The sequence below is a fragment of the Polypterus senegalus genome, chromosome 10 (assembly GCF_016835505.1).
Source record: "Polypterus senegalus isolate Bchr_013 chromosome 10, ASM1683550v1, whole genome shotgun sequence".
Classification (NCBI taxonomy): Eukaryota; Metazoa; Chordata; class Cladistia; order Polypteriformes; family Polypteridae; genus Polypterus; species Polypterus senegalus.
This window is the reverse complement of record NC_053163.1, coordinates 84,968,519-84,981,264: the sequence shown is the minus strand read 5'-3', so window position 1 is coordinate 84,981,264 and position 12,746 is coordinate 84,968,519. Positions and strand designations below refer to the sequence as shown.

The window sequence follows — 12,746 nt, the reverse complement described above, 5'->3', positions numbered from 1 at the left end:
GTGGTAAAAATCGAAACTTTAATTAAAGAAAGAAATGTATCCTTTACTAGGACAAGTTTGATGAAAAGTTTTTGAGTCAGTAATCAAGCAGGAGAAAGCTTGTCCTTCTGTATCACTTATTACCCATGCAGCACCTTGCTGAAGAAGAAGCATCCATCACAGCAGTCCGTTACAGCACGGTCAGAGTAATCAAAAAGTACAGGTGAAAGGTTATATTTATAGGCATTTGAATTTGCATAAAAGTGCTGATTAGTGCATACATATAATACTCTGATTGGTTAAAAGACATGATGTGCTTTAGCAAAGAGAACAAACAGCCTAAAACAAAAGTCTTCCTCCATTATATCAGCATTCTTCAATATCTCTTGAATTCAGATTATTCTGTGATGAAAACTGTACACATGCCGACTAGCAAGTCTCACTAGGTGCATGAGAGAACATTACATCAGCCAGTTTTTTGAACCATCCCTCTGGAACATTCTTCTTGTTTACTTGACCATTTCAGCAGTCTCTTCATGACATTTCTAAAACAAATGCTTATATATTTCAGCTGTACAGCAGTTGCCCAAATATTTAAACATTTAAAAGCCTGTAACAGCAGCTGTCCTGCTGCTTATGTTTTATTTCCAGCTTGGGGTGTGGTTAAATATATTGGCACAAAGTCTCGTCTCACAGGATGTGCGTTCTTGATATTTTTTTAGTTTATAATTTAAAAATGAAATAAGAACCCGGAAATCTAACAACATCAAATTAAAGTTTGATAAATTCTGAAAAGAATGATACCAAACATATATATGTAGGTTTTAAAATAAGCCCACTTTAAAGCGTGACCTAAAAACGTCATATAAAATCGTTGCACTTTTAGGCTTAGGATTTTATATAGAGAGAGAGAGAGTAGATAATGAGTGACGGGCAATAATTCAATATTATCATTTGGCTTCATATAATGATGATATAAACAAACTTGCTTAGAGATCTTTATATAGACAACATCTTTGCATCCTATGAACAATTACATTCCAAATTTAACATTCCAGCTACACATTTCTTTCACTATCTTCAAATCAGGAACTTTGTTAAACAGAACCTTCCAGATTTCCCTCATCTTGCACCCTCATCCACGCTGGAAAAAATATTGCTCAATTTTAAGGAATTAGACTCCATCTCTACAATATATAAAATCATTTTACAATCCCTCCCTTTTAAAGATCCAAGAGGACACTGGGAAAAAGATCTCTCAATTAATATATCAGAAAAGGAGTGTAAAGTAGCAATGCAGAGAATTCACTCGAGCTCCATATGCGCAAAGCATACAATTATACAACTCAAAATTATATATCGAGCACATCTGTCTCGACTAAAACTCTCCAAAATGTTTCCAGGGCATGATCCAACCTGTGAACGCTGCAAATTAGCTCCAGCCTCACTAGGTCACATGTTCTGGGCCTGCACCAAATTAACATTATTCTGGACAAAAATTTTTAATCACCTTTCAGACGGCCTTGGACTCACAATCCCTCCTAACCCATTAACAGCTGTGTTTGGGGTTCTTCCAGAGGGGCTTAAAGTGGAGAAGGACAAACAAATTGTGATTGCATTCACTACACTGTTGGCACGCAGACTTATTCTGATAAACTGGAAGAACCCAAACTCTCCTCTTTTAAGTCAGTGGGAAACCGATGTGTTATATTATTTGAAATTGGAAAAAATCAAATACTCAGTTAGAGGAACCGTACAGACTTTTTCAAAACATGGCAGGATCTAATCAGTAATATTTTAAAATAAGTTTATAAAGCACAGAGAATTTATTAATTTAGGTATGTTTACAAGCCTTAAATTTTACACCGTTTGGCTTGCTCTCTCTCTCAGGGGTGGGGATCGATCTGTTCTTAACATAATTCTTTTTTTTGTAAAAACTTGATTGCTATGTATTGATTGTAATAAAATTAATAAAAAAATAAATAAATAAAAAAAAAAATGATGATATAAACATACAGTATTATCGAGATACAACTTTTGCTTGTTGAAATTTAGGATTACAGAGAATTTTTAATATAGAAAAAATTACCACTTAAATTCAAATTCAATTCTATATCACTAAGATAGATACTCTTTAAAAATTATAACAGTAATATGAATTTCTATATTGTGATAAAAACTAAGATCAATCAATTCAGAAAAATCATGATAACGTTTTTGGCTCTGTCACCCGGCTCAATACTCAATGAACAAAAGTTTGGCGAGTAACACTGAAATCTTACATGCCAGAGGTGATTCGCTCTTTAGTGTCTCCGTAGAGGGGTGAATCATTTTGTACAGTTAGATACGTCATATATTACACAACACCCTGACTGAGAGATACCGTACACTGAGAGTACTGCTCCATAATAACAGGAGTTCCAAAAGAAATGACACTTCTGGATAGTTCATGTTGATGTACTTAATCCCAATCTTTTTCAACATCCATAACATCAACCAATCCATCCATCCATCAGTTCCTCTGATTAGTTTTATCCAAATCAGGATCACAGTAGCAATCTTTAGTTAAGATAAAAAGGGAGTTAAATCTGGCTTACAGTGAGCATTTTAGAGGACTTTGTTTTGTAAACCAGAGGATTAACTTGCAGTTTGTTTTGTTACTAAGTTTTCAGAAACAAGAATAATTACACTACAACCGTCATGGTTTATAACAGATTAATTTCAATAATGTGGTTTTTCTCATTTTCAGACAGCCTACACTAGAGTTCTTATGGGCAACATTGACTTGTCAAAGCTCATTTTTCCTGATGGAACAAGAGGTAAGCCTGAAATATCAGGGAATCCTATTTTTATGACACTCAATAAATATACTGGAGGTAAGCTTAGTGTATACTGTACATATGGATGAGTGTGATTACATGCCAAGCTGCTGTTTTACTGCGCTGCGAAGCCTAACAAATCCAAAGCCATAATCTACCTGGATGGCTTTTAGATCGAATTGTTATTTTGTATGAAAAGTAGAGATAAAGCAAGCTAGCAACATCATACCAGAGCCACAAAGAAAATAAGATGCTGACGTCATAAAACTATTCTTATGTAAACCGTTAAAGATCTCTTTATCAAATGACTAGTATTTCTTTTCTGTTCTCACACAGAATTGAATCTTTTCTTTGTGATGCACAAGTCTGAGAATGAAAGCCATAAATGTGTTTAAGGACAAGATGTCTTCTTATTCATGAGGTTTAGCTACAGTCAACTTTCAGCAGTATGCCCCAAGCCTTCAATAACATCATCATTGCTCATCCCGGGACTCAAAACATAAACATGAAACTTATTAAAACCATAATACATCAATCCACAAAAGTAGAACAAATAATACAAAATACTGCTAGATCCTGCCATAATGCAAAATATATTTGAAGCTGACTCACATTTGAAATTCAAAGCTTTCTGCCTAGCCTGACTTGATAGCTCCCACTTTAAGATCTTACACAAGTAAATGAGTTCATTATCACATGTGTGAAATGACTGCAGGGTCAGGACCATCAATTTTTAACAGACAGCAATTCATCCATTTCACTAAAGCAATGAAAATTTTTGATCACATGGTGTCACAAAGCATTTATCTTTGGAAAGTCTTCATAAATGCTGCAGGCGGAGTGCACTGTTGCCATCTCATAGGGCTCACAGCCAGATGTATTCCCCAGATGAGCAAATTTATATTGAAAACTGAGGCACCCAGGAAAGAGAGAAGTGATAGATGGGACTTTCCAGCATTTTCCAGCAATATGTTAGGAAACTAAGACTGCTGTCCTGGCTGACTCTAATGCAACGGGCAAAAATACTCAAGGAGCAAAAAGTGAATTCAGCAACATGAAAATCAATGAATAACATTTATTTCTTCTGAGTCACAAGAGTAAAGACGAAAGGGCAAAGTATAATGTTCTCTAAAGGATCAACAGTACTGTAATTTTCCATTTATATGTAGAGCATGTCCTCCCCATGTGTCTGTGTACTTACACAATAGCCATGTCAGTCTGTTGTTTCTTTGCAGAATGGAGGCTACCAACAAATTGAAGACTTCATACAAATGTGTCTGCTACTGTCTGGAGAGAAAAGGGTGAACTGGATCTAGACATGGCAGACAAAGAAGGGGAAGGCCCTGACGTGTAGCTGCATAAAAGGAGAAGGAGTGTGTTGTTTGAAAAGCAAATGTCTTACAGGTCCTCAGGTAGCTTCTGCCTTAAATACATGCCACATACCAGTGTCATCTGTGACAAAGAAAAGATGACTCCGGGGTGCTATCGATAATTTGCTTCTCCAGTCATCTGCTATCCAATGTTTGTATTCTCTTCCATTTTAACCTTTTCTTTTTATTTATCAGTTTCACGTGTGTCTTTTGCTTTGATAGGCCGCTTCTAATGCCAGCATCTTGGAATTGTCTTTTCTCTGTTGCAGATGAAATGGTATCTTGGTGTGTATTTAAGAAAGAAAAGCAATATGCCAACTGATGGCTTGTAAGATGCTTGTTTCTCTCCCAACAGACTCTGATGTACTTCTCCTTTTATGCAGTTGTCCATCTGAGCCTTCCCAATCTTTTTCTGTCATGGTTAGATCCAGTTTGTCCTCTTCTCTAAAGAAAGTAATAGACGCCTTTGTGTGAAATCTTCAGTTTCCTGGCAATCTGTCGCATGAAATAACCTTCATTCTGAAAAAGAAAAAAAACTAAAAGACTGACATGATTCTTGAGGTAGATATTCCAGTTTGGCCATTTTTGAACCCAGAACTTAACTTTAGGAATGTCAGTACCTGCCAACCCAAGGAAAGACAGTTTGCTTGCTTTATTGAACAGAATGGCAGGTTTGAGTGATGCTAATACAATTACAAAGGTTTCTCTAATACACAATTAGTATTTAAACATGGTAAGTCAAGGGAGTTAATCACTAGGACACTGAAAGAATGACTGCTGAAAGTGAGGCTTTACAGTTATGTGAATAATAAATTCAAAATGAGTCATTTCACTTAGCAACACTAGTAATGTTTTGGCTGTATTTTTTAATACACTAATGGTTTTAGTATCAATTTTTATCAAAAACATTAACATTTCTGGGAGATTCCAAACTTTTAAATGCTAGCATTTTCACCTTATTAAAAGGATACATGTCTGTGTGTCTGTCCAGTTCCTAATTTTCTGTCATTCCAACAGATGGTGCATCACTAACATTAACAATGCTTTCATGATTCCCACGCTGAATGGCACATAACAGAGACATATGCATTTCATTTGTCGTTACAAGAGAATGCATTTTATTGCTACAAAAGTTTTTGATGTGCCATCTGTTGGAATGAAAAATGCAATCCATTTTATTACTACATGCTTTACAAAACTCATTAGTGTATATTAGCTGGTACTATATATCATGTCTGTGATCTGCTTCTTGCAACTGAGAGGCAGTGACAGATGTCTGCCAAATGACCAAACAACCACAAGCGTTACCTGGTAGGTAACCACCCAAATATCAGATTGCGATCAGACCTATGCATGCAATTCTCCGATCTACACCCTGTCAGGTAAATGAACCAGCCGCCATGGCGCAATGTCTGAGGTTCGATCCCTGCAAGGGGAAGCAAAAGTGAGTATACCTAATGAGCCCCAATTAGGGCAAAACACGTGTCGTGTACTCTTTGCATTATTTGGCAGATACTATATACAGCATATATGCACACAAACACATTATTACCTTTCATAAGTTGCTGAGGTTTTTTTTTTTACTTATTTTGGAGAGCCATCCAGCTGGCAATGTTTTCCACATGCAGAAATGGCATGATTTTGGCATAGGAAGGGGATAGTCTTGAGAGGGAGAACAAATTCCACAGTGGAGTTTTCATGCCAATGTGTATCAGTAAAGACCACAATGAATCATCAGAAGGGCGCAGAGTATCTTCTGGAGTAGAGTCTAAAGAGAGAGTGCAGAGTGAATTATTTCCTAATTGTTGTTGCACACACTGCATTTTTAGTGGTGGTATTTTCAGTGTTTTGCTGCTTATTAAAGTCTCTTACTCCCACAGGTAGAAACATAGAGATGTTAGCTCGGCAGGCACTCTGGAAAGTTGGTCTGAATTATGGTCATGGAACAGGCCATGGAATTGGGAACTACTTTTGTGTTCATGAATGTAAGTGTTAAGACTGTGCTGATGACCTTTGATGGCATTGGGGAAAAGAACGGCCCACTGTATAGCGGAAAAAAAGATGAAATCAGAAAGATTTGCATTCAAGCAAGATATTGAAATGTTCCTAATGAAAGGAGCATGGACCTTTGTAATGTAAATATAAAGGGAACAATACTGAGCCTTTGTTTTCTGGATAATTGAACATTCTGTTTTATGCATTTCTCTAATATATATAATTTATTTTTTTCCTCTATAGGGCCTGTTGGGTTTCAAGGTAACAATATTGGCATGCGCCCAGGGATGTTCACTTCCATAGGTAGGACCCTCATCAATTTGTAATCTTTCCATACCGAGGCCTCACCAAGGAGGCACGAGTACTCTGGGTGGTATAGCTGGTGACAGAATCATCTTCTCTCAAGTAAATGCATCCTAATGTGCTCCACCCAAGGAATAGCAGTACATGAAACAATGTTGCCACCTCAAGGAGGTAGTGTCCTGGAATTGACTCCCACACCAGGTTGTTGTCCATGAAGGGCCTACACATTATCTCTATATCTGTGTAGTTTTTATTTCAGACACTTACATTTTCCTGCCACTTCCCCAAAGACTTGCTGGTTACATGGATTTAAGATTTACCTTGAGTGTGTGCAGCTCCAGTCTCTCAAATTCAATGTCTCCCTTGAAGGCAAGAGTGAATTATCCATCACCAGATCTAATACTGAACGCTTGGAAATGTTTTTACAGATGCTATTCAATTCAGTGCAGTTTTCTGTCTTTATACTTTACTGTAGAATAGAAGGTTTGATTGGATCAGCTGTCAGGGCTCAGGTGTCCTCATTTTTAATCCCAGTCCAAACACTAGATGTGTGAGGTTGGCATGATCTCTTCCTAATGATGGATGTGTGACGGTAATTGGGGACTCTAAATTCATGCAGTAAGAGTGAGTGTTGGTGTACAGTGAGTGAGTTTGCCCAGCAATGGTTGGTTACTACTTTACTTTGCACCTGATGCAACTTGGATAATGTCACCTCACTCTATCATCTAGAAATGTAATGAGTGGGTTTGGAAAATGACAGAAATATGTATTGGAGCATGGTCTGTATCCTCCAGTCCTCAGCTGTGTACACAACCTTTTACTGTGTACAGAGGTTTACATGTTAAAAAAATGAAGACCTCCCAGTTGAAGTGGCTGTAATAGAGCAAGGGCTAGAAATGGCCCACTCTTTGACAGACCACCTAATAAAAGGCATAAAATATGCTGAAACTAGAGCAAGCATTAGTACCTGGGATGGATTAGTCACACAATAATTAAACGTTATCCAGAGGCATCTCTACTCCAAATGGAGGTTCTACAATAAAACTTTACAAAGAGTTTCAAGCAGTTTCTCAGTGTAGTTCAGTGTCACAAGGAGTCAGAGTGTGTCTTGTCAGTCCAGGACTGCACTCCAGTTTAACACTGGGCACACACTAATAAGCACAATTTAGAGACACAAAATAACCACAGGATAGGATGTTGTCCAACTAATCTCCTAACAATGCATTACGTTAGGCTAGCTCAACTTTTTTCAGTTGCAGGATTCAGCAGAGACACCAGATAGGACAAGAGTCTTCCTGACCAAATGTCTGGGTTTTGGCCAATGTAAAACATGGGATGATAATATGGGCTAGGGTGAAATGGTAACAATTGCTGGCAGAAACCAAGATATACAGTGTTGGGAGACTTCTTGGGGTCAGTCAGGGAGTTCCCGGGGATGATATTTATTGATAGGAAGAAGGGAAGCCATTTTCAGAAGGCCAGTCATGGAGGTAGAGATGAATGTGGATAGAATTAGGCAGTTCCAGGTTCACCTTGGCAAGCAAATCAGAAAGTCTGAAAGCTGTGGAGCTCAGCTAAGGTGACTAAAAGGGTTATTACATACACCATTGTCACAAACTTGACTCAGAGTCATATAAAGATTTGGGGCAGCCACCCATATAATTGGTTTCCTGGCTGCAAAGTTGCTTAAATTGATACAGCAGTGATGTGCACAAAACTGAGTCCAAAACAGAATTCAGGGAATAGTGAAAAGATGGAGGCTTTTAAAGGGGAAGACAGGAAGTGAAGTCAAAGGGGTCGGGCTCATGTAGGTCTAAGACCATTGGTGCGAGCCCGGACGTGACACCACAGGGGCCGGAGCCGGCAAGGTCTCCTTCCATTGGCTTGGTCCCGGAAGTGACGTCAAGATGACCAGGTGGAATCTCCCATGAATGGTCTGCAGGCAAGAAAGAAAAACAGTCAGTGCACTCTGCCACATCCCGGTATGTCTCGGAACTGTCCTTACTCAATCCCTTTAGCTGCCTCCCATGCGCACGTGTGTGACACCATATTTAATTTTCTGTACTGTATTTTAACCTGATCATTTACACATTCTAGCCTGCTTGACTCCACATCACACTGAAATAAGAAACTGTTGCATTTTGAATGGCAAATTTATTTGAGATTTGGCATTCTGATCTACCTTTTGATAATTTTGATCTACTTTTGTCACTGTCCTGCTCCAATGACAGACTGAGGAGATCGTTTCTCCCCCACACTATGCGACTCTTCAGTTCCACCCGGGGGAGTAAATGCTAACATTATTCAAAGTTATTGTCTGTTTTTACATGCATTTTTATTACTATTTAATTAAATATTGTTTTTTGTATAAGTATACTGCTGCTGGATTATGTGAATTTCCCCTTGGGATTAATAAAGTATCTATCTATCTATCTATCTATCTATCTATCTATCTATCTATCTATCTATCTATCTATCTATCTATCTATCTATACTCTTGTGGTGGTTGAATTTTATGGTTGCTTATTTGTATTTTCAATTTATTTATGTTGTACTTGCTGTGATGGTGTATTGTTGTCTTCACCATTTGCTATTCATTTATTTTATTTTTTTTATATCCATCCTATTTATGGCCACTGAACTGCCGATGGAACAGCTTGTATCTTAGTTTAGTAAAAAAAAGCACAAAAATACAAAGCACAAACTACAAAATATATATTGTTAGGAAAGGAATTCTGAGTCTATTGTTTAAGACCTATAGGCTTGTTTAACTTGCGATTCTAATTTAGATACTTGGTACTGAAGGACAGAACATAAAATGCATTTATGCACAATATTGTTTTCTGACATATAAAGTTACTTATTCAGTGTTTTTACACAGAGCCAGGATTTTACATGGATGGTGAATTTGGGATTCGAATTGAAGATATTGCTCTTGTGGTCCAGGCTAAAACACAGGTGAGAATAACAAACTGTCAAGGACTTGTGTGACCAGCAGCTTACAGCCAAATAAATGAACACCTCAGAACTAACTCAGAATAATTTGGATCAATTGTTTAAAATGTATAATAATTATTTCTGAACCTATTATTTCATAAACGAAGCTGTCAAAAACAACAGCCGTGACAAATGGAAATTTCATCTCCATGTATTTCTGAACCTGGAAGTATTATTCTGATGGCAGGGTCAAAAACGATTAAGTATTCAGTTTATTGAGGCTTTCCTAAGACTTTTAAAATCAACAATATGCATTTAAATATGACAATTTAAGATAAAAGAAACTGGGAGTTATGAATGTCTTGACATTTCCCTCATAGTTGCTTCATTGATTTGTTAATATTAACGTCTTATAAATACATGTAACTTGTAGTGCTTTGTTAATATTATAGTCCTATAAATAAATGTAACTTGTTGAGCAATTAATTTACTGAGGATCACACAATGTGTTGATTTATGGATCATTTTCATTTCATAATTAGATTTGGATATGGTTATAAAATAAGAACTCATCTTAAATGTCCATCCATCCATTATCCAACCCGCTATATCCTAACTACAGGGTCACGGGGGTCTGCCGGAGCCAATCCCAGCCAACAGAGGGTGCAAGGCAGGAACAAACCCCGGGCAGGGTGCCAGCCCACCACAGGGCGCACACACCCATACACCAAGCACACACTGTGGACAATTTAGAATCGCCAATGCACCTAACCTGCATGTCTTTGGACTGTGGGAAGAAACCGGAGCGCCCGGAGGAAACCCACGCAGACACGGGGAGAACATGCAAACTCCACGCAGGGAGGACCTGGGAAGCGAACCCGGGTCTCTTTACTGCGAGGTGCAGTGCTACCTACTGTGCCGCCCCATCTTAAAAGTATATAAGAAAATATGATGTTTAGATCCTCCATTTAATTCATACATCACTGTGAACAATGTGTCTTTATCTTTTTGGGAAGTTTCACATGTCTTTAAAATTAACTGGTCAACTGATAATGGTAAATTCCGGTCACTAGAAAAGAAGAGCAAGAGCCCACAATTAGACCAAAGTGCTGTTTATAACTCTAAATGTTGCAGAACAGCATCTTCCCTCTTTTTGCCTTTTCTATTGCTCGTTTGTTCTCTTTTCCAACAGTTTGGTACCACCCCATACCTCACATTCAAGACAGTCTCTCTGGTCCCATATGACAGGAAACTCATAGACACCTCCATCATGATGAAGGAGCAGGTAAGAAGATCACTCTGACCACATAAGCATGAGCATGTGAACTTAGCCAACAAGCGTAGTGATTGCCAGTGGTATTCATTCTTCACTTGGGCTAGTAGACACAAAATATTAGCTATCCACAATCTGAAAATGATCTGGTGGTCTTCACAAAGTCAGAATGAATTTAAAACACAAAAGCTACACATTTCAAGTTTTTTAATCGACTTACCCACTCAGACTTCATTAATCTTAGATGATGTGATTCAATTCCCTTTCAGTTCTGCTAACCCAGTGGAGCTGCAGGTTTCTTCTCGCTTGAACCAATGTGTGCACATGGCCTCTTGAAACAGGACTTTGGCTCCTGCCTTTCAGCTTATGACAATATGTTAGCATACACAAACACACTACTGAACGTCACGTTCTTGTCCACATGAAATAGCTTTGCTGATGTAACACCAGGAGGATGTGCTGATCCACAGTACTGACTCATCTTGAGTTCCTTTCAGCCACCAACTCTAGACTGGTGTCAGTCTTTTTTGAAATCAGGTGCCCATGCAGAATGGATACAAATGTAGTCACTGGGCTTTACCACCTTTGCAATTTCCAAGGACAAAATCTCTTTTTTAACTAAGATTTAATGATTTACTTATTTTGTTCGTCTTTGTAAGCAGTGTTCCTGAGTTCATTATATAGTTATATGATCTAATACAGGTAAGGTTTATCCGTCCATCTTCTGTAGCCACAACTCACAATAGTATGAGCTTAGGCCAGGAGGCAGGCATTGATGAGGTGCCAGTACTTCACAGGGCAGACTCTAGCACGTTCCCACACTTTCAATCAGCCTAACATGCACACCTTTGGATTGTGGGAGTAAACCAGAGTACTCAGTGAAGACCAATGTGGACAAGGAGAGGCAGTGCAAGCTCAGATTTAAACTCCGGTGTCTGAGACAGCAGCTCTAACTCCTGCTCCAATGTTTGGGTCAAATAAGACCAAAAAAAATCACTCATTTTTTACATTAATTGGCATTGCTGAAATAATGACATTGCTATTTTTTATTTTCTAACCTATATGTACAGACCCCCATTGTTCAGAACAAATACTGTATGATGGGGTCACTTATGGCTACACTACTCTTTTTGACTAATAGAATAAACAACAAAAAAAAAAAGACACAGGCTTTTCTCTTCTTTAATTGTTTTTTTTCATTCCAGATTGAATGGCTGAATGATTACTACCAAGAGATTCGCAAAGTGGTTGCACCGAAACTAAAGGCGCAGCAGCTGACAAAAGAATACAATTGGCTGCAAAAAAACACGGAGCCATTTGAATCTGGCAGCCTTGTGACAAGAGCCTCAGTCCTCAGTGTGGCGGCGGCCTTCATTTCAAATGCCATCGTGCTGCAAAGTATTTGCTAAAAACTTTCATCTAATTGGCACTGCGGCTTTGGATGGTCAGTTTTGCCGAAAATTTGGATTAAGGATTTTAATAAGTTATAACTAAACTAAAATGTGTATTTTTTTTTCCTTAATTAAAATGATTGTGTTGGTTTTTGATTTACATTAATTAGTACATAAAATGAAACAAATCTATTTTTTCACACGTGCAGTATAAGATGATATCTTCTCATATATTCACAAAAAAAGGATATCTGCTGGATGACAATATAAAGAAAGCAGCATTCTTCTACTCTTTGTTTATAAAGAAAAAGTGAGTACAGTTTGGATCCTGTATGATCAAAGCATCCAGGTTTTAACTTAAACATTTCCCTGATTTCAATTTGTGCTGCAACAACAGAGTGTGAGGTAAGGATCAGAGCGTGGGACCGAGATTGTCATGAAGTGCAATAGCATAAAATGTCATGTAGACTATGTTGAGATCATTACAGCTCTGCAGAAGACTAAATGATTGATTGACTGAATTGTTATAATCTAGAACCTCGGTTTGTGCACAGTATGTGTCTCAAAACCAAATCCCTGATAAAGTATCAGAACGTATGAAAGAATTATGATGTAAAGAACATTTAAAAACTGCATCCTCTTTGTTTCCTCAGTCTCAATAAACTCTCCCTCAGCCCTG

At 37.9% G+C, this 12,746-nt stretch overlaps 1 protein-coding gene across 1 annotated transcript in view; it reads left to right on the top strand.

Annotated features, from left to right (window-relative positions):
• Nucleotides 1–12,746, top strand: part of xpnpep2 (X-prolyl aminopeptidase (aminopeptidase P) 2, membrane-bound) — a 142,431-nt gene extending 129,685 nt beyond the window's left edge. Inside the window, exons 16-21 of the mRNA XM_039766060.1 lie at nt 2,729–2,798; nt 6,049–6,153; nt 6,407–6,466; nt 9,348–9,424; nt 10,596–10,688; nt 11,882–12,746. Coding sequence (XP_039621994.1) covers nt 2,729–2,798; nt 6,049–6,153; nt 6,407–6,466; nt 9,348–9,424; nt 10,596–10,688; nt 11,882–12,085 — 609 coding nt within the window. The 3' untranslated portion in view covers nt 12,086–12,746. The remainder of the gene's footprint in view (nt 1–2,728; nt 2,799–6,048; nt 6,154–6,406; nt 6,467–9,347; nt 9,425–10,595; nt 10,689–11,881) is intronic.